The 26,601-nt window shown below is 42.6% G+C and overlaps 2 protein-coding genes across 2 annotated transcripts in view; one reads left to right on the plus strand and one right to left on the minus strand.

Annotated features, from left to right (window-relative positions):
• Positions 1-385: 385 nt before the first annotated feature.
• On the minus strand, positions 386-18,793 carry AP3M1 (adaptor related protein complex 3 subunit mu 1). Its single transcript, XM_063163822.1, has 9 exons — positions 18,716-18,793; positions 10,926-11,201; positions 9,733-9,904; positions 7,355-7,492; positions 5,413-5,498; positions 4,924-5,057; positions 4,014-4,221; positions 2,715-2,859; positions 386-1,418 (listed from the first exon to the last, which is right to left on the minus strand). The coding sequence occupies exons 2-9, from the start codon at positions 11,196-11,198 to the stop codon at positions 1,318-1,320; spliced, it is 1,257 nt and encodes a 418-aa protein (XP_063019892.1). The 5' UTR covers positions 11,199-11,201; positions 18,716-18,793; the 3' UTR covers positions 386-1,317.
• A 329-nt stretch (positions 18,794-19,122) lies between these two features.
• The window catches only part of ADK (adenosine kinase), a 266,323-nt gene continuing 258,844 nt past the window's right edge, over positions 19,123-26,601 (plus strand). The window contains exon 1 of the mRNA XM_063163823.1: positions 19,123-19,253. Within this exon, the coding sequence (XP_063019893.1) occupies positions 19,192-19,253 (62 nt within the window). The 5' untranslated portion in view covers positions 19,123-19,191. The remainder of the gene's footprint in view (positions 19,254-26,601) is intronic.

A 26,601-nucleotide genomic window follows, 5' to 3' on the forward strand; every position in this document is an offset into this window, starting at 1 on the left:
ACAAAGGGTCTCCAGTATCCCATCCTTAATTAATACTGACCAAATGCATGGTTTGGAACCTGATGGCTACTCTGGAGTATGCGTTGGTTTAGAGAGATGGTTTTGTTGGTGTATAACAAGAAGTTCAGTCAGCTTTGCTCTGACTGTTGAGCCTTTGAAATATCATAAATAAATATCTGTCCTCCATTTGAAAATAAGGAATATGAAAGGGACTTTCCTTATTGTGCTATTAACAGCCTTTTAAAATTCTGAGCACCTGCACAGTGCTTAAGTTCAGTAAAGATGTAGCAAATAGTCATTGATTAATAGTGTATCAGATGCCTCCTGCTGAAGAGCCCCATGAATTGTTTACAAGAGCATGAACATTTCATAAGGTGAGACGTAGTTGCAGTGGAGTTCCCTTTATTTCAGAACATTAAAGCACACAACCATTAAATACACTTGACACTTCTACTGTGCTATCTAAAAAGCTACGCTCGAAGGTACACGCTGCACAGACCTGGTGGCATCCACTTCAAACAAGTGGAACATCTAAATCAAAGCAAAGGCTTCACATAAAAAATAGATCTTGCTCTCTGCAACTGTATTCTTAAAAAAATGATGGGGGTGATGGGATTGAATGGAAAGAAAGTGGATTACTGAAGCAACAATCACCTCCCAGATTTAATGCAGGATGTTATTTTTATCAGCTCATCTGCTGCTGGCAGAAATGAAAGCTGATTAAGGCAAATGCTTCTTAAGAAAGGCGATTTCTTGTAAACAACACAGAAATTATTTTTTACTTCATCAGAAGGTTTTTCTGGAGTGACACTTGCAATGTCCCAGGCCCTGGGGGGACCCCTGCCCCTCTCACTGCTACTCTCTGTTTCTGAAGGGATTACATGTTGCTTTGTGGAATGCCAGCTCACAGCTGGCTGTGGGTGGAACTGAGCTTTCTTCGCAGGTGCCTGCAGCAGCAAAATACGCCACCAGAAGACTTTTCCAGTGGCCTGTCTGGCCTTCAGAATGTGCTTGACCTCAGGGCTTTGGTATCTGACTGGCAGTGTAGTGTTTACAACATTCTGTGGGTTGCCCATATCAAACTATTCACCAGCAGAACAATTCAGTAAAAAAAGAGTGAAAGTGTAATAGAAAAAAAGTACCTTATTTTAAAGCCATATTAAGAAAAACTAAGCTATGCTTTCATTTTAAGAGCTGCTGTGCACAATTGCTTTGATCCCAAACTAATCAGTGTCTATTAATTAATTGGCACCTAACCAACATAAGTCACTAAGCAGTCAAGTTTTTTTTTAAGGGGAATTTTCTCTTAGCATCTTCTCATGTCCTGACTTGGAATTTTCCTGCTTTTGTAATGTATTTGACACCTTTAAAAGGCTTGTATTTCTCTCCATACATGTCTAGGCGATTCACTTTCAGTCCTGAAAAAAGACAGAGACAAGTACAAAGTTAAAAGCAGAATGCTAGGAATCACAGCAGTCTGATCAGAAAGCCAGCTGTCTTGAGAGCACATTAGGATTGGTTAGGAAGCTCGTTTTCCTTTCTTTCACAAGTTCATCTGGTTTGGAGTGGCAGATGAGAACATTCTTGTCACCTAATCATAGCTGTCTTGGCAGGGCAACACCTTGTTTCTCTTCTACTCCATAAGCCAACATCCTCCTTCCAAGAGATGAACCATGGAACAACCAGTCTGTCTTCCACAGCTCCTGTACACTGCACTCCTTTCCCATCGTGGAGATGAAGCAAAGGACAAGTTTTAGAATTCTTTTCACTCCAAGTCATAATTGCAAGAACCAGCAATGCCTCTGCTATTCCTTGAGGGAGGCCAGTAGCTATTAAATACCTACAGCTTCAGGCTGTTCTGTGCTTTCTCACAGGTCTGTTATCTTTGGTGTCCAGCCACTGGAACAGCTGTATCTTGTAAGATTTAAACTAGTTCAGGAGGAAACTGCAGGATTCTGTTCTTACACAGGAACTGTTGTTTACTCCAAATAGGGGCCAAAAAGACCATAGCCTGGTACCTATCCAGAGAGGTACCACATGTACTACCACCAACTCTAACCAACTGCCTTCAATCATCTTCCTCCTTTGCCTCTCTGAATGTGAGTTCTTGCATTGTTAGAGCCTTAATCCTGCAAAGCTTGCTTGGAGAAGCACTTTACACAGAGACAACTCACATGATTTAAGTGTTTGCAGACTGAGGTCTTGTCTGCTTTAAATTTACTTTTGCACTTATCCTATAGACTTCATTCTGCTTTTACTTGCAAATTGTTTCAAAGATAAAAAACTAACCAGCTCCAGAAGTAAAGAATAAGAAGGGCATTCTTCAAAATTAATGCATTCTTATGACCACTAGAAAGAGCTTTAGTGGCACAAGGCTAAAGCATGTCAGGAGCAGCACACTAAATCATCATGCATCAATCTTCACTAAAAGGATATGTTTGCATGTTTAATGCACCAGTCAACAAAGAAAAGTCCATTCTTCTGTATACTTCTCGCAGTCTTTTTTGAGCAAAACAATTGGCAATTCACAATTCCCAGCAAAGAAATCTTCCATCAAGGGAAACCGCCAGGTTTGTGTAAATCAGACTTTATCATTTTGGATCAAGCTGACTTCAGACCTGCACCTCCAATTAAATGATTAACAGTTTCCCACTTCATTTCCTACACCAGCTCATTCTGCCAGCACCAATTTCATGTAATACCCGCCCACTCACCTGAAATTGCAAGCTGTTGTATCTTAAACTGGATGTTTAAACTTGGGTTCTCCTCTGGCTTGGGGGCTCCAGACTGCAGGTTCACTATGCCCTTCAGGTTTGGTAGCTTTTGAGGGGTAATTTTGCCCACGTCCCAAGTTAGCACCTTGTCAGGAAGGAGAGAAAAATAGTAGTAGCATTCTAGGAAACAACCTATGAGGTCAAGTTCATGTCCAGATTTTAGTTTGCAGGCTGGGTACCAACAGTAGCCTGGGAACCCTAAGAATTCCTCACTGGCTGGGAGAGGGCTCCTGCAGATACGGGGTCTTTTTTCTCACCCTGTCAGTGTGGGTCTGTGCACTGAGAACATCTTGTTCCCTTTGCTAAGGATAACTGACCCTGATGTCTGTTTGGGTCAGCTGGATCTGTGAAAGCAAGACAGTAACCAGCACAGAGACCATAGAAACTTAAACACAGGAATGAGGAGGGTAGGAGCAAGGCACTGGAAAAATGTTTGCAGTTTCAATTCACCTAGTTATCCAAACTCTTGATAAAAACAAAGTAAAATTTATTTCTGCAGAGAGTTTTTTTGTTGGTGCTTTCTTTTAAAAAGATCAAGGTCTATTATTTTTGAAACAAAATGCTACTTGGAGACCTTTCCCTAACAATTTCAATGAATTGCTGACTGAGATATTCCAAGGGCAGCAGAAAGCTCAGAGCAGGGTATTGGAGCCAGCAGAATGGTTTGGCTCAAACTGCTTCTCAGCAAAACGGCTCCTGGGTACTGAAAGGCTTCAGGAGCTTTATGAAATTTAGATCTCAAACTCCAACTCAGAGGCAAGGAATCAGGAGCCCAAGACATGTTTTTTCAGACACTTTATTTTCCTGTGTGTCTTTAGGCAGATCTTTTGGAAGAAATTTTTTTCTCATCTCCTGCTCCCAGTTTTTCTGTCTGCCCATTTTCAAGGCTAGTGCATTTTCTTTAGAAAAATATTTTTCCACAACATATATGCAAAATATATCATGGCTGAAACTATTGGCAAAATACTGCTTCATCCACTAAGGAAAGATATTAGTGTGTGAAAGAGCAGGGTGAAAAGAGAGGGAAGGGAAGGAAAAGGATACTATCAAAGTCAGAAATCAGAGCTGGTGTGTATCTAAGTTTGAAAAAGAAAATTTTAAAGGTAAATTTTAAATTCATAAACATATGCTGAACAGAGTTCTCTGCCAAGTGTGGAACACTGCTCCAGTATTCTGCAATATGGGTGACTTTAGTAATGCCATCTTCAATATTTAAATAAATAAAATTTCATTACTTACTTTAGTAACTGGGTCAAATGTATAGCTGCCTTGTGTAGCAGTGAGGTTCATGTTAAGTACAGCCTTTGGCATGTGAACTGTCATGACTACTCCTTCTACTGTTTTCCCCATATTCTGTTTTGGTCCAATGGTAACATCAAATCTTCCTGAAGAAGTATTTTCCTTAAAACTGATCATGTGCTTCACATATACAGGAATTGCCACCAAGCTGAAAAGAGAAGACAGTAGTTGAATGCATCCTGGCTACTTCTCTGCTTGAGAAATCAAAGCACTTTCTCATAAATGGATCTTGTGTTTCTGGTAGGTGTTCAAGTTAGAACTGGTTTGTTTCATAAGTGATAAATGAACTGATACTCTGCTCTTCAGCATCATTGCTGAAATGCTTTTATCAGCAGAGAATCGAAATAAAAATAAAGAATTTTTTAAAATTTATTTTCGTCCAAATACCTTGTCCTATTCTCTCTTCATTTGGTTGCTGTTTTGCTTTTTTTTTTTTTAAGTAATCTCACTGAGCCAAATTTCAGAAGAGCCACTAGTCAAATCAGGCTTTAGTTTGCAAAATCTGCAGTTTGGACTTTTTTGCTTTACTCTCTTCATGAAGCTCTGAGTCCTCCAGGTACACAGAGACTTACTCATAAAGCATCTAGCACCAACAACAGTTACTAGGACAGAATAGCCCTATATCATGTGTGATTTACTCCACTGAAAAATTATTGCTGAGTATCTGCAGGTCACTCAAAAATGGTTTTCTTCTTTTAGTAGGGACAGAGCAAGAGCTGAGACAAAAGCTGAGCACACACATTTCAGAACAGTGCAAATTCCCCCTTCACAAGGAGGAATGAGCCATTGCTCAGGTGGAAAGCAGCAGTGTGTGTAGCTGGAGGGGCAGAGTGCCCGGGTGGAAACGCACTTCTGGGAGCTGACGCGGTAGGAGATGAGCCTGAAGTTGCCATCGGGAGGAATGAAGGACAGGACCCGCTCAGACTCCCAGCGCTTGAAGCGGATACAGGGATGGAAGCTGACGTCATCCAGCAGCCGAGGGTTCTGCAAGGAGTGCCACAATGGTGAGTGCCATCTCATCAAGTACCGGCACTTTGAGCCACCTACTGCACTCCACCCAATTCCTATTTCTTAGAATCTGAGTAGCCATGATCAGAGACATGTTACTGAGCTAGATGGATTTCTGATCTGACCCAGTACAGCAGCTCCTGTGAGAGTATTTTCATGTACACACAAAAGCCTTTCCAACTACTGAACAATGCAGCTTCTACGATATAACTTGTTACTTCATATGTGTAACACATGAAATAGTGATACTGATCTTAAAGCTGTTTAACTCTGATCACTAAGAAAAATAAATCCTGAGCAATTAAGATTCCCAAATATAGGCTGAATTTACCATGAAAGACAGAGAAAGATCTGGCATTCCTGAGAGCTTAATACACGAATCAATAACGCCTTGGATTTCTGCAAAGACTGTGGAACCTGCAGAGAAAAACAAGACACTTAACATAATTATGAAAGGCCTAACAGATGTGGTGAAGTGCAGCTAGAGGGCACAGATGACATTTGCACAACACTCAACAACATGCCAAGCCCAGCTAGGAAAGGTCATTCCAGTTACCTGTGTCCTGGGCAGCTTGCTAAAATACATGAGCCAGAGCAAACAGCCTGTTCCAAACTGGTTCATGATACTCATTCCAGCTGTTACACAGGACTTATACTTGATGTGCTTGAACTGGTTGCCAGCAATAAGCAAATAAGAGTTTCATAACACACCAGCTCTGAATCTTTTCTTTCATCCCTGTCCCTGGTCTCCAGAAAACTAGCAAGTGGTGTAGTGGTGCAGGTAAGTTAAAGCACATCAAAACAGTCAATGTCAAAATGCAGTAAGTTGGTCCTAACTTTGGCTTTCACAAGTAAAGGTTGTTTAACAATTAAATTAAATATTCATTTTGATGTTAAATGAATCTATAGCAAAAAACCCCAAACCCCAAAGCAAGAGTACCAAGCATTTTACCCAGGAAATGCTCATTTCCTGCAATATCTTCTAAGTATAAAAAGGTATAAGCAGGACCCTGGACTAATTAATTAACTCCACATGCAAAGGTTATTTTAGAAGATACGTAGAAACTGGCTTATCTAGGCAAGGGAAAGGAGAAATGGTGGCTTTATACTTTGAAAAGAAGTGATCCTGTTTCAGGTTAAGGCAGTCGACCATATCCCTATGAAACAAGATAACCTCCCTATTCTAGGGGAGCAACCTTATCTGCCTTAGTCTTGGTGAAGGCTACAGAGAGGGGTTCTTGCATTGCTGCTCCCCAAGGGATCAGAGCAGAAAAGAGTAGCTATGACTACTGCAGCAGATCCTCAGTAGGAAATGGAACACTCAGTACACACTGATTTGGCCTGAAATACACACAGAAATTCACCATGTCCTTGATTGTACCTTCTCAGACTGAGCACTCACACTACTCCTGGGAATCCTAAGGAGCCAGGACAGCAACAGGCATCAGCATGTTCTATAAGAGCCCTGTAAGGGCCACCTTCTTTTAGCTTCAACGTGGGGAGAGTAAGAGCTGCACAATGGCTAGTTATAACTCTCCACTTCAACAGTGGCCAAAGCATTTGCTGAAGTGGTGTACAGAATCAAACCAACACTGACACTGCTACAACAGCAGCACTGAATGAATAATCAGAGGTTTGCTCCCTGCCCCATACCACCACAAAAGGGTGTCCTGCAGTCTTTGCCCTTGCTAACTGCAGGCCCCAATACTGAACAAAACAGCACGTTTCTGCCCACAGCTTTGCAGTTTTGTTTTTGCATTATTTTTTTCTTTCTCTTGGCATACAAGTTACCAGGTTCTTCCTCAAAGTTAAAGCTCAGAATAAAGACTTTTGTATTTGAAAATTATAAGTTTCATTCACAGAAAAGGAGTATTATTATTCTTCATAATATCTGCCTCCTTAAATATAAGGAAAACAACACTGTCCAACTATTTTGCACCAAGTTTAGCTTGCTATCAGAAGAAAGCTAATAAAGCATTTTGTCTTGCTTACTCGAGGGCCTTCAAGGACTACAGTACCTTGTTGGCAGGAACAATGGGAGATAATTTTCTCATCACATTTCAACTACTTTTTTTCCCATTAATATTTGTTATGAGATAATCAATTTACAAACATTCTTGTGGATGTTCTCGAAGCAGCCCAGAGAATGATGCTGTTTTAAGATGAACTGAAGTAATACACTTAAGCTCATGTTGGACTGTATTCTCTTAAAACATCGTTAGCTACATGTAAACACACTTGAGAGAAAAATTTCAGTTTGCAAGGCATCTTACCTGATTTGTCTATAATTGCATCAATTTCTTCAATGACATCAAAATAGGCCTCATTGTTTGTGTATTTTACTCCTGCTCTGCGCCAGGGAATGTTGGATAACTGTCCAGTGGGAAGTGTGTCTCCCACATTACTACTGCCTTAAAAATGAAAAGGAACTTAAAATCAGTAATTAATTACAAAATGAATGTTTCAACTGCCAAAATTAAAAATCAAGGCAAGGCTTGCCCCAGGTACTGTAGGTTAGAGCCTGGAGCCTTCAATGTTATTTGTGAGGTGACATGAAGGCACCGGAGACACGTGTCCAGACTTAACAGCTTTCAGACTACATCTTGCACAGCAAAATACAATACTCAAGTCAGCAGGAGGTTTGAGTGGGAATAGATGTGGGGCTAGATCTTCTGGAGGATTTCATCACTAATTCAAGACAAGACAGCTCCCTGTGAGGGCCTTAAGGCTGCTTCCCCCTTCTCCTAAGAGTTTTAGCTGGATGACTTCAAGGCTCATTAACAGGTAAGGGTCATTAGCAAGAAAGATGTGTAAGAAGCCTTAGGGAGGGCTCCTACAATCTTTGCTTGGAGTTGGTGTTAGGCTGAGGGTCTCACCCTTGGTACCCATCTGAGCTGCCCTGCATCAACATGACAGCCATATCTATACCTGACCATGTGTCAAATTGATCCAGCCCTGGCCCAGACTGGACTTTCTGGCTTGACCTGTCCCATTCTGATGGATGTTACTGGCACTCACTGGGCTGTAGATGACCTGTTAATCATCTGATCCAGTCCTTGACCTGTTGCCTCAACTTCTGGGCTCCCGACCAATGATACCACTGTCCCTGCCTGCCTTGCTCTCACCCTTGCCTCCTGGCTCTCCATACCACCCAGCATGAGTAGAAGGCTTCCTGAGTTATAAAGTAAATTGATGATACTTTAAAAAGAAAAAGAAAAAAATCTTATCACTTCTGGGGCTTAGGTGACTGATGCCAGAATCCCAGCACAGTGTAAACAACTCCCTCTGCTAGAAGTAGGTCTTGGGACAGGGCCACAGCTCATGCTGACTTGTGCCCTTTAGCACAATGAACATGGCAGTGTGTCCTGCCACGTGAAACAGCTTCACTGAGAAGCTGGTGGCCAGCAGGTATCATTTCCACAAAACCTGCTTGGGCAGGCCCTAGCCTGGCAGGCAGAAAACAGAAGTTTTCATTCCTTTGAGCTAGTAGAAGTAGTTACTCAAAAAAACCCCTTCCTAAAGTCCACCCCTGTATGTGCTATAACTCAGGGGGGTGGAGTTGCAACCATTTCTTCACTCCCACTGCATCTCTGAAGAGGAGCAGTTGCTGTGTCTGTCCCTCAGCAGCCTTGCAGGGTGCACTAGTGCTGCCAAGCCAGGTAGATAGGAGACCTCTCAGGCTGCTGTTTCCACCTGCTCAGCGCTGAGCTGTTGACAGTGACAAGATGCAAGCTGCCTTGGGCAGGCAGTTCAGGCTCCTGGGGAATTTTAATAAGGTTTTAGATAAAACACTTATTTTCATAAGTGGAAATACTAGTATTCCAATCCACATGTAAAAAACCTAGCTATACTCCAAATAACAGAAATGAAAACTGATGAGATTTATACTCAGAGACTAAACCATACCTACTACCCCAAAGAGCAGCTCCTCTGAGCATTAGGTGTGTGGCCCTGCAGCCCCACTAGTCCCTTCTCTAACACAATGTACCAGTGACCGTCTCTCTGCCCACGTGACACTCATGGCTCACCTCCCTTGCACCCGCTTGCCAAACAAGCAGATTCCACCAGCTCAGCTGACAGACATTTGGCTTCCTCACTGCAAGACAGACCCATTTACCACAGCCTGAAATCAGTTGCGAAATCAAATCCATATGAATCCATGTGCTGCTCAGTGCTGGGGGCAGGGTGGAAGATGAGGACAGGCTGTTTGCTTCCCTTCATGCTATCTGCTCCCACCCATCAAGGATTTATTACATATCTATTATATACCTTCCTATACGCATTTCTTACAAAATGCTTAACCTTCTCCAGTGCCCCTCAGTTATTCAAGGCTTGGGGTGAGCTCTGTACCAATCCCAGAGCACCTGTCTCCAGTATGTCCTGACTGTGCCCTGAGCTGCTGTTCCTGAGGGACTTCAGCAGCTGTGGCTGAACCAGGCAGTGCCTCCGAGGACAGCAAAGGGGTCAGGCACAAACTGCAAACAAGGAGGGACTTGTTTTCATTCAATTCCTATTGATGAGAAGTGGCAGGACAGTGCCCTCACCTTACAGATTCACACCAATATATTTTTTTTTAACTAATTTTAGAAATTTAGAAATGATGTGCCTTTTTTAAAAACAGCCCCATTGCTGAAATGACATATTTTCATACCTGTGATGGAGTTGACAACAGAGCGCAAAATTGTGGGAGGCTTAATCAGCTCCTTCAGTATGTTAGATTCTGTTGCCAGTGGAAAGCCATTGTCTAGCATTTCTTCTAGAAGTTCATACACAATTACTACATTGTCCTTAATTGCCGTCTCAGAACATTCGCCAAAGTAATCCTAAACAAATTCAGAGATTACAAAAGAGAGGATTTTTATTCCTGTTAAAATACTTTGCAAAAGGAAGTTTGTTCAGTTTTTTCTTACAGAAACCCTCCAATATATGAAGGCATTTTAGTGACTAAACTGACTATTTCTATAGTCTGATAGCATCATATTGTTCATGTTATATTTATCACCTAGCTGAAAATAAATACAAGTGTGAACATTGAAATAATGTAATGTGATGTGCTACTGTTTATGTTACAAAGGTCCTTCTAGTTGTGAACATTAACACATGTTCCGTTCCAAGACTCTTGTAAAATAAAGATACTATCATTTGGCAATGCTCAATCTTCACAGCATTTCCTTTATATAAAGTATCTGTGAAATTGGTTGAGAAGTTGCTTCTTTGCAGCCCTTTCCTCACTACAGAGTGCATGCTGCCCTACTACATGCTCCTTCTTCCCATCTACATAACATTAATAGTACAAAAGCTTACAGAAAAAAACCCCAGCATTTATAAAGTCAGATTTGGGTTCTGGTGCTTGTGAGTGCACAAAATAAACCTCTTTTGTCCTTTGTACTCCATAAACCTGTGCTTAAAAATTGCAGACAGAAAAGTCACTCACAGAAGGGTTTATTACCTTTCTCTAAAAGAAGTTTATGCAAAAAAAAAAGCCCTTGAAGTCATTTTAGAATAATGGACTCACAGAATGTTAAGGGGTGATCCCAACCCCCCTGCCATGGGCATGGACACCTCCCACTAGATCAGGTAGCTCAAAGCCCCATTCAATCTGGCCCTGACCACTGCCACAGTTGGGGTATCCACAACCTCTCTGGGCAACCTGTTCCATTCACCATTTTACTACCCTCACAGAATAGAATTTTTTCCTAATATCTAGCTTAAATTTCCCTTCTTTCAGTTTGTACTCATTTCTCCTTGTCCTATCACTATAGTTCCTGATGAAGAGTCCCTCTTTGGCTTCCCTGTAGGCCTTCTTCAGACACCGAATTTTAAAATCATGGAATGGTGACAGACCTGGAAAGTATCTGCTACTCGGTGCAGAAATTCAATTACAAAGAGTGGTGGCACTTCTGTCTGTATGACAGACACAAAGAAGATTTTATCCCGATAGATGCTGATGAGGTAGTGATGTGGAGTTGAGATGACAGGAGGCACATTCTCAACATCGATTGCTTTCTCCTGAGCTTCGAAGAAATAATCGCAGACAGACTGGCTCACAACGCTCTTCCAGTGCTTCTCCAAGAAGATATCACCAGAACAGTTTATAAGAAACAGGCTGTGGATCATTTTCTGTTGGAAACATTAAAAGAAGTTAAAATAAACAAAAGGATATGTGGATTGACATTTCATATCCCAGATTCCCTTTCTTACGATGGTTATTCTTTATTAACATGCACTGTGAATTTAGGAAAAATATCTACCTTGTTGCTGTTCTTTGAATTCCATTTTCTTTATTTACAAGAACATTCCACAAAAAAATATTTGCCATTGGATGAAGTTGTTAATGTATATCATAATGCAAGCATGAAGAAAGCACCCTCATTTTCCACTTTCATCCCTATCTGGTATCTGCAATTTATTTATTTAAGAAAAGCTGACTCCCATGAGTTGGCACTCGCTCAAACGTGTTTGCCGACATGAAAGAGTTACTTGTACAGAAGTTTCCTATGGCAGCTGGCCTGCCAGTTGCCCACTTAACTTAGAATTGCTCTGTCTTAAAGATACAGCCCTTTAGCTTGTCAGCTTTCAGCTGTTGAACTAGAAAAGTGCTTTTTACTTGCTGGCAGATTAGTCTTATGATCTATGCCAAGCTGCACTTGGGTAAAGGGTTGGAATTTGTTAAAAGTACACAAAACTAGCCATTTAAATCTGATTTAATGGATAAAATTGCCTCAAATGTGCTTGGCAGGCATGAAATATGTTTACATAAAATGATTTTCACTTAAAAACTCACTTACGTAAGAGGGGAGTATGAACTGCAGGTAAGGAATGTAACTTTTTTCTTATCTCTTTAAACATTTACAAATAACATGCCTCAGCCACTGATCCTTCATTTTATTCATGGGGCAAGAAGCTTATGTGCCTATTAAAAAAATAATTCCAAGCCTATTTCTCAACTTTCAGTGTGATAGTAAGTGAACTAAGTAGTTGATAACATGAATAGACTGTTATCTCTGGATCTACAAACCCAGAGAGGAGACAAATGCAGGCAAACTCCAGTTTATCTCTTCAGCCTTTACATGACACAGATACAGTGCTTTGGCTGACCTGCATATAATGATCCTCTTAAAAAATAAGTTAAAACTTGGGCTTAGAAAACAAACCAAACTGTAACCCCAACAGCAGCTTCTGAAGGTGAAGTTAACCTGGTATTCAATGTCAAGCATAAATTCATCTGCAGTTGAAAAAGCTGCCCCTGGCACTGGCTGTTCTTCCCTTCTGCCTCTCAGGTATTGATTTGAGTAGGTCTGTTGCTCTGCAATTATCTACATTAAGAAAATAGTCCAGCCAGAAATTGACCCAGCAGAAGGAGCTGCAGGTCAGACCAGCTTCCTAACGCAAGTTATTTCATTGCCAGGGAGTACTAGAGCTGGCACAGGGCATGTGGTGGAAATGGGCAGAGGACAGCAATGGAGATCCAGAATTGAAAGTTAGCCTTTGGAGGGATTCAAACATCACTGGAAAGAGACCAGACAATTACTGGGTGTCTGCACCTTGAAACAGGAAGACCACCATGATCTCTGCATGTCCAAGAGAAGCCAAACACACCTACCAAAAACCCATCATAGCTGTCATTAATTTTAGTATGTTTGCCCAGGATATTGTCCTAAAACACAGATAAAATTCGCTCCTCCTCTGTTAACTCTGGCACACTAAAAATAGCATGGAAGCATCTAGATGCACATGGCCCAGTCCCACAGAGATTTTAAGAGTATAAACACTGTATGGCTAAATCTCATTCCAAAATACTGGAATAAGCACTTAGATTCACCCAGAGTGAGCTCGTGTTGCCATGTCTGAATCTGAACTACCCAGAGTAGTACTCATCTACCAATAAACTTGTAACAATGAAAAATGGTCTGGCCCTCCAGATTTTCACAAAACAAAAGTATGTCTTCCAAAGCTCACCAAAGACAGTAAAAAAGGACAGCTCAGGAAGGTTGTCAGCATGGTATTTCCCCCACCTAAGTCAGCAGATGTGGGAAGAGAGCCAAGATCCAGCTTTTCAAATTCTAAACTCCAGCTGCTCCTTCACAACCATGACAGCAACGTGCTCATCTTCACTGGGGCCATGCCAGGTCTCAGATACCTCCTGCCAAGAGCATGCTGTCTTTGGTAGCTGACAAAAAAATCCCAATAGCCAAAAGGTGGACAAAAATATTCATCTAAGCCAACAGGGAATGTAAAGGGAAGTTATTTTAGAAACTGTGATTGCAAATTTGCTTAAAAGTGGGAAAGGAAACAAAGCTACCAAGTGTGATTGCATGTTTCTATCTCTGTCCTGGACCAAATTAATCTCTAATTTAGTTTGTTAATAAAACCAGAAAATTTTAATACTGTGAGCACAGGATTTTTATAAAGGAGCCTTGACACAATTGCTTTAATCCAGCTCCAGTAAACATGTTCTGAATTTAGCCAGCATTGAACATTAAAGCCTTCCAAAATCTCCTTGACAGTCACACAAGGGTGGCAAGTATAATGAACCACTGAATGTCAGCATTGTTCAACACCACGGCTGCCCACACATACGAAGGTGCTCAGCTGTAAAGCTTAGAATAGATCTCTGTACATTTTAAAATCGATTCAATAGCTTATCTGTTAACAAGTATCAGACACATTTCCTATTAAATGCACACAAAGCAGCACTGGTAAGACTCCACTTGCAGAGGAGCTGATCCACAGCCCGCTCTGGAGCAGCTATGTTGGACAGCAGGCAGCTTCCAATGATTCACTGACAAAGAGTATCAGACACGTGTGACAGTGTTTGTAGTGCTTCTGGTAACATTCATCCAGATTCTACTCATCTACAGATCAGAAATGCCTGCATTTGTCTCAATATACTTTTAACCAGCACAGCTGTGCAGCAGACCACACAATCACAGCAAGCACCAAATGACTGCAGTAGCAGGGCCCCTTCTTTTGCCCCAAGTTCCACTGAGGATATTAGACCATGACTTGATATGCAGTCAAGGGAGGGTGTGGGTAGCCAGAAGGGGAGGTAGCACTTGGCCACTGCCCTTTACCCATCTGCCCCAAGCTGCCTGGGTACCAGCTGTGCTCACAGGAGTGTTTGTATGGTCTCATGGTGAACCAGAGTAGCAAACAGATCCAGGGGACCACGCCTGGCACATGACAGCTTTGTAGTACCTATGGAATATGAGCAGTAAAATCTCCTCTGGCTGCCTAAACCTATCTTCTAAGTAGGAAGATCAGGATTACAGAATTTCCCATGATACATATTCTGCTTCTAGAGTAAGACTTCCCTTCAAATCCTCTCACATACTCCTTTCTTCCTTCACAAATTTTAGCAGTATGCTAATTTGCTGCTAATGTGAAGTGCTCAGGAAAACTGAAGCTCTCTCCTTGCAGCCTAAGTGCAGAGCAGGCAGCTCAAGAGGCACAAGCCCTGCCCTATCAGCCAAGGAGCAGCTCAGCTGATACACTTCCCAGAGCTGACTAGAATAAAGACACTCCTAGAGCACTGGGGACATCAGTCAATTATACACAATGCTCAGTAATTTGATTTATCCCATACACTGTCAAACAATTGGCACCAGCTGATTAAAGATAGATTTAATGTTGAATATCTTAAAACTGGTAACACTACAAAAATATCAATACAAGATATATAAACTATTATTTAACAAAAATTACTTATATTGCTCCAAGTACTGAAGATTTTTTCCCTGTTACTCTATTTTTGAGTGCCAGATTTCATTTCACACATGTAGAGATCCCTCAACTAATTTTGCAGTACCTGACTTTTTGTCTCATCAGAACATGACTTGAAAAGCAAAAAAGATTGACAAATGCTAAACATAAGAAATCAATCCAGTAACATTAAAATTCCTCACACCAGTAGGTCAACAGCAAAGTGTGTTAAGAGCTGCAGCACTTTGAGGGTAAAGGTCTTGAAACAAAGTTCCTAAGTTTTAAAAAAACAGTAGCAAAAGTACATGACCAGAATTCAGGACTCATGAGATTCTTCTCCATGTAGCAGTGTACACAGACACCACTTCGAGATGTCAGCATAAAACCACTCTATGTAAGGCACTGAAGGTGTTTCCAGGACTATTCTATAGGACATGCCTCCCATCTCTCTGCTTCTAGGCCTCCCTAAGAGCAGACTGAAGGTGGACATGGATCATTATTTGCATCCAGGCCAAAGGAAACTGTTCAAGCTCATTTTCAGTAGACTGGCAGCCTTTCATGTTACCGCCTGACTGCAAGGAACCTTACAGGCTCTGCAGAAACCAACAGCCCCCTGCAGTTTTGCAGTTTCTTCTCACAAACTTCCCGTCCCTCATCTAGCATGCAGAACTCCACACGATTCATCTCAGTCATTTCCATCCTACCAGAATGTGAAGTCCACATAGAAGAAAAACATATTTTAACTAAGATGCCTACAATGAGCTCTTTCCACATCTCTAACTTTTCTTTTGACTAAATCTGGATTTGCAATGTTACTGATTTTTCAAATTCTTGGCACGGAAACATCTGGACTAAAGGCACAGCAGGCTCACAAGACAAAAGTGGAGCTCACTGGCAAGAGAGAGAGGCTGTGAGCATGGGAAAAAAGACTGATTGCACATGCTTGTCCTTAGCTGCAATTAAGTACTCTAAAGTGCAATTAATGCAGAAATACTGTCAACAGCTGCTTTTTCATAACACTGAGCTGAGTTACATACAAAGCTCTGAAACCACAAAGTGAGGAATTTATCACTGACCTTTGCAATGCCCTTTAGAGCTAGTACTAATTACTGAAAATACTCCAAATAGGAGCATCACTAGGAAAGTATTCCACAGCTTCAATGTTCCCTGACTTTGGCATAGCTGCTCTGAAGGGTGCAAGAATTAGTGGTGGTAGACTGTATGAGTCTCTGTTAAGTATTTGTGAAAATGAACTTCTAGTGACAAGTGAATAGAAAGTAATCAAATGCTTAATCTGGAGAAATAACCTAAAATAGGCAGTTCTGTTTCTATTGAAGCTAGTACTTTTGTCACAATCAGCTAGTCAGCACTTTAGCTTTTTCCTATAAATTCAATATATGCTACAAATGTGTTCCTGACCTCTCCAACCCCATTCACTGGTTTTCAAACCAGCAAACCTAATAAAGGGAAATCCCATTAAACACCTGAACAACACTTTCAAGACAGCCAACGGTGGCAGCTCTGAAATATTGTTTAATAGGCAGGACCAACATGACACCTCAGTAGCAGCTATGATTCAAGTTGATAAATCTCTAAGTCTCAGGTTTACTAAAACATGAATGTTCTGTAATTTCACAGGGCTTTTTATGCTCCTATTATTGTTTGTGTGTTTTAATGATGCTGCTCAAGTGTCATGAATCTTTTTACATATAAGATGCTCACAGCTTACGTATCTACACGTCAAAGTAAAAACATTTTTGTAATCTTTTTTAAGAACTGCTTGTTGTCCCCCTCTGTTAGTCAAGCAAAACTTCATATCTACTCAACACCATGCAGTGCTTGTGTCTGTACAAGTACTCAGACATATTTTATCAGCAAGATCATCCCTATTAAAGACGAAATGCTTTGCTTCCCAGATGGTCAGCATATATTTATTTATCTTTGCTCTTATTTCAAACACTGTTAGTAACTTTCTGAAATTGTTTTTAAGAGGAAGTAGTCCTTTGAGAATACTCTAAAGTTGACTTAAATCAGTGTTTGGTATCCATAACAAAATTTGCAACTTCCTCTGTGCTTTTACCAGTAGTTATTACAGCCTGCATGAGAATTTGTGCAGCATTTAATCTACTGTCTGATGAGCTTTCCAATAATATATTTGCATGGTGCCTCTGTTCAGTTTAGGTTCAGTATAAATCTTCTAACTGCTGGCAAGAGAGCTCCATCTCTTGTTAACAGAACAATATTAGATTCTGAATAATCGAACAATACTGAATAACTGCAGTTCCCTTTGGGACCTGCAAGAATAGAAAGCTTTGCTGGAAAAGCAAGAGTTTCTTAGGAAAAAACCCACACCAAAACAATTATGCATACAGGCAGTAAAGAATCTATTTGTCCTTTCCCCCCCCCCAAAAAACCCCAAGTTTGCTTGTGTTTTTGAGTTAGCATGCAACACGAGACATTTTTTTACAGAGAAATATCATTCAGATATTTCCTTTTCTTTTTTTTCTTTTATTTTTTCTTTAACAAATAAATGAGAAGCTATGTATGATTCAAACCCACTGGAAACTGCCACAGCAGAAACATTCCCATAGTTAACATAGTCAGTTATTTTGTGAAACATTGTTTCCATCATTTTACTCCTTACATGAGTAATTGAAGTTGGTTTTGCTTTTCTTGTAAAATACCTTTTCCTCGCCAATACTTCAGTCTGCCTGCTATGAACACAATTTTTCATCATCCAGGTATGATTTTTTGCCTGGTTGGTTATAGAAAAGCTACACTGAATGGTGATGCTATTCCTCCAGTTCGATTAACACTTCATGGGTATGAACTATTCATCATACACTGAAAAGATGGTAAGTGCATTACTAATTTACAACAGATTTGAACTGAAACAAAAGAAGAGACGCGACAACCTCCACTCAGTTACCGCTGGCTACTGAACAGGGCAGGAGCGATGTGCAGCGCATAGAGGTGGGTGATAACGGGTTATTCCCGGCGCATATTATGGAGATCCGCACTCACAGGGGCCCTTGCTAATTAAGCAAGAACAGCCTGAGTAGAAACACCGTGGCTGAGCAGGGCTGCTGAAGATGGACCCAGGTGAGCCGGCGCCGCTCCCCCGGCCGCCCTGCCCCTCCCGGCCTGGCCTTGCTGCGGGCTGTACTGCGAGCGAACGGCGGCTGCCACATCGCCCCTGCGCAGGCCTGCGCTGCCTGCCGGACAGCCCGGTGCCCGATCCCTCACCCTGCGCTGCCGGACAGCCCGGTGCCCGATCCCTCACCCTGCGCTGCCGGACAGCCCGGTGCCCGATCCCTCACCCTGCGCTGCCGGACAGCCCGGTGCCCGATCCCTCACCCTGCGCTGCCGGACAGCCCGGTGCCCGATCCCTCACCCTGCGCTGCCTGCCGGACAGCCCGGTGCCCGATCCCTCACCCTGCGCTGCCTGCCGGACAGCCCGGTGCCCGATCCCTCACCCTGCGCTGCCGGACAGCCCGGTGCCCGATCCCTCACCCTGCGCTGGCTGCCCGGCAGCCCGGGGCCCGATCCTTCACCCTGAGCCTCATCTCGGAGCGTGAGGGGGCAGATCCGTCGCTACCGGGCTCGGACCCGACCCTGCGGGCGGTTCCGCTCCTCCGCCAGAGCCCAGAACAACGGGAACGGGGGAGTGGTATTCAAACACGGCAATGATCTTGTATTTAAATAGGCATCGAACAACGGAAACGGAGGCGAGTAAAGCGGAAAGTCTCGGATTTGCGGGGCAGCCTCCCGGTGCCACCACTGCCGGGAATGTCGCCCCTGCCCGACTCCGGCCAACCAGCGCGGCCGGGACCGGGCACGGGCGGCTCCCGCCTGGCAGGGATCCCGTCCCCTCGAGCAAGGGCAGCGCCGCCCCACTCCCTCACGGCCCGGGCCCCCCGCGCCCCACGTACCTCCCCCGGCCCGGCACGGCCCGGCCCGGCCCGCTCCCGGGACAGCGGCCAAGATGGCGGCGAGGCCCGGCAGCGGCGGCGCGGGGCCGCCCCCCGGCGGAGGCGCGGGCGGCCGGGGCGCTGCCTGCGCCGAGCGCCCGAGCGCGGCCCCCTCCCTCCCTGGGCCCGCCGGTCCCGCTGCCACGGCCGCCCTTCACCGCCGGTCAGCACCGCTCGGCCTCGGCGGCCGGCAGGAGACGGGAGCGGCCCCCGGGCGCTAAACCCACCCGGGCCGGCGCCGCGGCAGCGCGCGGCTGGGCAGGGACGGCGGGCGGCGCGGGCTCCGCTCCCCGCCCCTTCAGGCGCCCGGCGCGGCCGTACGTTCGTCCCGGCGCCCCCGCCCCCCGGTGGCGGTGCCGGCGCGGTCGGCGGGGCGGATCGGGGCCGGCGGGCGGGCCGAGGAGAGCGGAGCGCACCGCACGCCGCCCAGCGCGAAGATGGCAGCGGGGGAGCCGCAAGCCAAGAAGCTCAAGCTGGAGCAGAAGCAGCAGCAGCTGAGGTAACGGGCTCCGGGACGGGCTCTGCTTCGCGAGCAACCCCTGCGGGTGCCGGAGGGCGGCTGGTGCTGCCCCCGGCGGAGGGCGAGACACGTGCCGCCGCCGCGGTGCGGTCAGACGCCGCCGGCAGGGTCCCGCCGCGCCGGCTGTGCTCGGCCGGGCTGCGCGGGCTGTACGGGCGGCCCCGCCGCGGCACCGGGCGCACGTGGAGGCGGCGGCGGGGCCGTCCCGCCGCGCTGCTCCGGCTCCTGCCGCGGCACCGCTGCCCGGGCCCGGCGGGTGCCCGGGGGCGCCGCCGCACCGGGCTCCAGGCAGCAGAGGCAGGGGTGGGTGGGCGGCGCGAGGGTCGCGCTGTGCCCTGGGGTCGGGTCGGTCAGTGCGAATGAGCTGCTGAGCATCTGGATGGGGTGCGGTGAAACGGAACGCTGCCCGCAGCGATGGCCCCGAACTAGAGCACAGCTGGGGTTGTCAATGCTTCTGCCTCCCCTTTGAAAACAGCCTCTGAAAAATGCCCCGATTAATACTCGTGCGAGAGTCTCTGTCCCCGTTGGACAGGAAACTGAAAATCCCCGTTAACAGTTACATTCTCTTTAAGACATACCGTATAGTTTTAAATATTTTCATATTGAAATAATGTGTGCGATTTGCTATACTTCCTCATTTCTGTGATTACAGTACAATAGCGCTGACTGAATCCCATCTGAGTGATGGCCTGCACAGACATAAGTAATGTATTTGCAAGTGTCATAGCAGAAAAATGTAAGGTTTCTCAATGGAGGATGCACAGTCAAAATGAGAACTCTGAGTACTGAGAGCTGTAGAGCAGCTTGGGGTTTTTTGGTACAGTTTCAAGTTTGTTTTCTCAGGAATATTCAGATATGAATATAATTGTAAGATAGCTGACTTCCTTCCAAGTGTTCAGTGTATGAAGAGAATTAATGGCATAAGCCTTGAAAGATCCAAAATTATCTTGGCGATAACTGATAGCTAATAACTCACTCAAATATAGCATAAAGGGGATGTACTTTAGTACTGAGATGAAAACAGTCTTTTTTGGTACTGATGTCCTTATTGAAAGAGCTAATCCTATTAAATTTGTCAAAGTCAGGGTACTTGCTTCTTCAGCAGCCAAGTGACTTTTCAAGTTTAATGATGGTTGACAAGCTCAGTTACAGACAGTAGAAGAGGGAAGATGTGGCTGAGCTCTGAAAGCAAATAAATGGCAGACAGCGAGATAAGGTTGTAGTCAAAAAGCAACAGTTATCTCCATGGCCCTTAAAGCAAGATGAGGCAAGAAACTGGCAGCTGCAATGTTTCTGTTAATAAAGTTTATTAGAGGAAACAGCATTTTAAGATGAAACATGAGAAAAATTTAAAATTTGACTATATTATTGGTGTACTGAGTTAAAAATTTAAAGGTCGTTTGCAGTGGAATGAAAGGCAGTGGTGACATGCTCTGGTAATGACTGACTAAACTGCAAATACTACTTCTGTAAGGTATGATAGATAAAACATGAGGAATGTTGTTAGAACTTGCATATGCTAATTCTGTTGCAAGTTATTTCAAGCCAAAGTATAAATAGGCTCCAGCTCTGTTTCATAAGAAGAGAAATGCCGTAATTAACTGGTGATCAAATAAAGTTAATGTGTGCTGTTTGCCACAGGTTGAACTCATGAAGCAGTTGGTGGTTGGACTAGATTTAGCAGACCTCAACACTCATTGGCAAGAACGTGTTTGGCTGAGTGCTGTTGTGGGACTTAAAAGCCACTAGAGAAAGTACCAGACTGGTTGAGGTTCCATGACTTGGCTGTATTTGTAATGAGATTCAGTTGTTGATGTAAAGCACTGCTAGATAGGCTTGGAAACAGTTCCTCTATAGATTAGAAAAGAAGTGAAAAATCACTTAAAAATTTTTGGAGCTCAATAACATCATACTTGTTATAGCAAGAATTTGAGGAAATTATAGAGAATGATTCCTTCTTCTCAACATGTAGGTCTGAGGCTCTCCAGTCTCTTCAGAAGACCATGTCTAATGGATTCAACAAAGGCAGTTGTACCATATTTATCCTCTCAAAGTGGCTTCATAGAGGTTTCATGGATACATTTTTAGACCCTTTTGATCTTTTCAGGCAAAGGAAAGCAAATATAACTCCCTCATGAGGTGGCAAAGCTGTCTGGGTTCAGGAAGGTACACTTGTTTGAAAGCAGTATAGGATGGCTGGCTTTTGCCACCCAGTGAGCAGCACACAAAGCCCGAGACCCAAACTGGTATTCCCAGCTCAACAATGTGTTGTGCTGACATTCATCTGCTGGGTGGCAGCTTTTGCATTGTCTTTATTGAGGCTTGCAAATCCCCACTACAAACCAATGGGCTTTAGGCAAGGCCATCAATGTGTGCTGCCTTGTTTCGGGCTTCTGACTGCATCTCTGCTGTGTGAAGTAGAATATTATTGTACGTGTGTGAGCTGCTCTGTTTGAACAGAAAATGGGCTTGCAAAACTGCAAATGGCTTGTCATGGAGCAGCAGCATCAACTTGCTGGAAACATCATGAGGTGTTACTTTAGAGGAGAATTACTAAGGATTTGTGTCCTTTTATATTTGGTTTTGTTAGGGAAGTCTGTGAAAACCACAAGCAGCTTCTGTTAACAGCCTGGTACAGTTATGAAAGAATTTGGACATTTTCTGTAGGAATGTTTGAACTTATATGTACGTGTCTGTATAGAAGTAGGCATGCTCATTTTTTCCTTCTGCACACAAACTTGTCAAGTCCCTTGTGCTGCATGATGACCTTCTGGCTGTTCTGCAGCTGCTGTATTGATTGAATAGTCATGACGTGGCTAGTTGTTTGAACAAATCAGTTTATCTAGAAGACAATGTAAGCATTGAGTTTGGCAAATAGTTCATACTAAAAGTACAGTATTCTTACTCTTCTGCTATTAGACATCTCTTCATTTTAAGAATAAATTGTCAAATGCTCTGTGAATAATTGTTATCAAAAGCAGTCCTTTGTCATTACTGTTCCAGTAGATTTTAGAAAGCTTGATACTAGTGGCTCTAGAAAAAGATTGCTAATTTCACGCATTTTTAATTTTTTTAATAAGCTGACTTTTAATTTAGCTTATTCCTTCATCAACTCCTTATAAATGAAAGAAGAGTGAATATTTTAATATAGCTGTGACCAAGCTTTCAGTTAGAATTTAGTAAATAATTTTTCTTTCTCTTTTATCTCTTGGTTTGGGTTTTTTTGTTTGTTTTCAATTTCACCTTGCTCCTTATTTGTATTCATTTTTGTCTTCACGGCTTATAGTTTTTTTACTTTCCTATTTCTTATATCTGCAAATACAGGTAACGTTTTCCATGTTGGTACTCGTAACGTCCTCAGGTCAAAGAAAGATCTGAAGCCCAAGCGCTTTGCTGTGTTTGTTCCCAGAATTAAAGCAATAGACTTTTTCTTCGGATGAATATTTAGTCCGCTTTAGAAATCAGACAAATGCTCTTGAGGACCCTAGCAACAGACATTGCTAATTTTGTTTTATTTAGGATGTAACAGCAGTTACCTTCCCTTCCAAGCTGTGTTGACAGAAATACATCCAAAACCGGAATAACTTGCAGCATGGAAACTCCTGTGCTCTTACAGTGCAGGCACTGCTTCCCATTGTTCAGATGTGTAACTCTCAAATTACCATTGTCAAGTGTCTTCACCTGGCCTTTGATGTAATCCTCTGGGATTCTGCACAGCATGTGTCATGTTTCCACAATTTTGTGTTCTTGTTTTGGAGAAGCTTGCTGTGGTGTTTCATCCTTTTAATTGAAGTAATTCCTTGCTTTATTGTAGGGAGTGTGTAACCTGAGGAGAAGGAGGTTGTGGGAAGGCTCTTTGTTCTCTGGACCACAGGCTCTCTTTCCTTGCTGATGTTACCTGCAGCCCACCTGGCCAGCAGAGTCACTCCCCCAGCAGCAGTTTAGACATAACAGCTTTGGCCAAGACCCTGCAGAGAAGTGCAGCTCTGCCTTGCTGGGCTAAGTCCTTGCTTCCCTTAAGTCACTGGGACTAGTCCTGTCCCTGAGGCTGCCTGCAAGCTGGATTACCTGGGAGAGAAGAGCCAGTGTAAATAGGCCTATTTCATCTTGAAATTGTGTTTTCCTGAGGTTTGAGTTCCTTCTTTTTCAACTAAAGAAACAGTTTGTGTAGGATTACTCACCTCATTGGATCTACTAATATTGTTTATGAACAGACAAGGAAGGTGCCCAGGAAAGAGACTTGAATGAATGTAGAATTAGCTGACTATGGTGTTAGTATAGCAATGTGAAATTTTGTAGCACAAGACCTTGGCTTACTCTGTTGTTGCTAAGGTATATTTCATGTAGAAATCTTGGAAGCAAAATTCTGGTTTGTGATACAAGGTTGTGATATTGAATTTTAGTAGTTACTTACACAGGCACGGTACACAAATATTTCACAAAACCAGTTTCAGAAGCAGGGAATGGGTTGCTATCTAAAGGTCATTAATTACTATTTGCTGACAGTGTATTGGAAAACCTTATCATCTTGGAAAAAGTAAATTGAATTTGCAGATACAATGTGAACACAATGTTTTTTTCAAGGCTGTTCATTTTTTATTTACATAAATTGATTTTTAAAAATGTATTATTCATATAATGTATAATAGTAGTACAAAATATTGCTATTTATATAATATCAACGCCTTTTGTGTGAAGAAAGAAGTCTTTGGGTATTACTCAGATTTCAGGGAAGGGAAAAGGATTTTTTTCCATTTTGAACTGTAATAATTTCCATAATGATTATTTGACCACAGTCAAAGCTGTTCTGCACTTGAAGGATATGGTAAGATAAAGCTACTTGCTGGCTTTATGCTACCTTGGGATTTCATTTACAGTGAAAGATTGTTGTGGGGTTTTCTTCCTCGTACGTACAAAGCAGTTGTAACTGTCTCAAGGGCTATGTTATTTGATTAGAATAAAATAGAAGAAAGTATAGATGTCTGCAGTATGCTGAAGAGTTAGCATATTTATAGACTTTCCTTTGCTTTTACAGCTGAACACTCTGTGAAGTTACATGGAAAGAAATGGGATGATGTTACAGAATTTTAAAAATAATAAAAGATTTTTAACACTTTGCAAGTAAAACCCATACAAGCTAAAAATGCATCTAATTTTATGTTGCAAGATATTAAATTCTCTCTGTAGAAAAGTTTCCAAAACAATGTTATAATAGAAGATATTTGCAAGCTCTGCAAAATGCTGTTATTGAAAGAGAATTTGTGGACTTGCTGCTCGCTAGTCCCATTTTATAATGTCTGCTGGGGCTATTGCATAAAAGATCAATCCTGCAAACAGATGGGCAGCTTATCTAAGATCAACCTTACTTTTGTACTTTGAAATTGAGTGAAAATATGAGGGCTGATAGAGAACTTTTTGTTTATATATTACACACTGTAAGATTTATACCAAATATTTGTGGTGTAAAACATAACACATTAGTCCAAGGCTAAGGCCTAGATTGCCTATGGGTTACACAAGTTACAAATATATAATGTGTAGAGTTTCATGGATTACTTCACTAAAGTACAATTTTAAATGTTCTCATATGCCTGCCTGTTATTTTATCAGGTAGGGGTGGAGTTAATTTTGAATTTATAGTGTGCTTGAAAGGAAACATTTTAGTGAAATAACCCGAGGAAGTTGTTTATATATGTAGAGAAACTGACACAGTCATGAAGATTTCTCTCTTGTATACTAACAACAACAGTCAAGAAAACACAGTGGTTAGACTGTGTCAGACCTTATATATTTTTAGATACAAAAGCTGTAAATTTCATGTTTCTCTCAGGGATTTCTGAGGTTGGATCACATGTGAAAGCAAGGTCAGCTGCCCCATGCAAGCAGAGGGAGTTTGGAAGGTCAGGGGTCAGGAGGGCTGAGCAAGTTCAGACTGCCTGCCCAGCACGTACATGGTGGGACCGCAGGTTGAACTTGGGGCACAGGCATTAAGTTCATCTCTAAAGGACCATGAGTCATAACTGACCATTTTCCCAGCAATACTCTGGTTGCTGTTTCTCCACTTCCTTAGGCTAGGGCTAGGTCTGGACGTGTAGCAGTTCCCTGGCCAATGACTAAAAACACAGCGATAAGTGGTGTAGGGTTAGGTGGTGTCTTGAAGATGTCAGTAGCAGTAGAACCTCTGTGTGTGTGATAGCACAGCCAAGATGATTGGGCACGGGGAAGAGCTGCAAGCTTATAAAGTGCTATTGACTGCTGTTGAGGTGCCATACATGCTATTCCACGAAAAGATGTTGATATTTTTTAGAGAAAATATGCTCAAGTGGTAAAATTTAGAAACATATGATGGTACCTCATTTGGCCTCTTGCTCTGTGGCTTGCTATTCATAATATGCAGCTGTATGTTGCAAATTACTGTAAATATAATTAATGTATATATTTTTTTTCCTTTACATATCTTTATGTGTTTGTTAAAATCAGGCAATTATTTATGAGACAATCTACAACTAGATTTTTTTTTAAAAAGGTTTTTAATATTTTGAATACAGTGATAGAACCAAGAAGACAGCTGCATTCTATAGTTATATACAATAATAAGTTACATATCTATTACTATATTTGCTGGTGCTGGCATCCTCCTTCCCCACCTTCTAGGTTACAAAACAGAGGTTTGTCTATTAAGCACTGAAACTGTTAAACTGGACATAATAAATAGTTCAACATGAATCAGAAGATGCAACCATTATGTATCTATGCATTTGCATTTCAATAGAGCTCAGAATCCTCCCTCAGGATTTGAGGACTCTTACACATTGTGTTGCAATAACAGTAAGAGGATGGATGTGTTTCATCCTACTCTTAGTCTCCTACTCTTATTTTCCTACTCTTATTTGACTTATCAGGATCCCTGACACACATCAATAATGAGAATTTTGTGACAAGTTCAATAAGTGGTGATTATTTTTTGAGTGTCTGATTTAGAGAACCTAGGAGATTTGTCCTACATCAGGTATTGAGCATAATTTTTTCTGTTATTTTCATGTGACAATGCAGGTCCTTGACCTTCATCAGTGGTCATATTTTGTCATATTTTGGCATCATCTCCTCTGAGAGGAAAATTAGAAATAGATGGAAAGTTTGGCTTTAATTTTTCTGAGTACAATATTCCCATTTTGCAGATGGAAAGGAAGGGAAACTTTGGACTAATAACCACAGGATTATGAAGTTGTGAAGTTTAAATATTTAGTTAGAGGTGACACAGCAGTACTTAACAACATGGGATTCATTTTTGGCAAAAACAACCTATTGGCTTCAGTTTCATGAATCA

Source organism: Melospiza melodia, chromosome 9, assembly GCF_035770615.1.
Source record: "Melospiza melodia melodia isolate bMelMel2 chromosome 9, bMelMel2.pri, whole genome shotgun sequence".
Taxonomy (NCBI): Eukaryota; Metazoa; Chordata; class Aves; order Passeriformes; family Passerellidae; genus Melospiza; species Melospiza melodia.

Coding starts and splice junctions, on each gene's coding strand:
- AP3M1 (XM_063163822.1), bottom strand. CDS start 11,198: ATGATCCACAGCCTGTTTCTTATAAACTGTTCTGGTGATATCTTCTTG. Junction 7,493..9,732: donor TGTTGTCAACTCCATCACAG/GTATGAAAATAT, acceptor TTCATTTTTAAG/GCAGTAGTAATGTGGGAGAC. Junction 2,860..4,013: donor CATTTGACCCAGTTACTAAA/GTAAGTAATGAA, acceptor CTTCCTGACAAG/GTGCTAACTTGGGACGTGGG.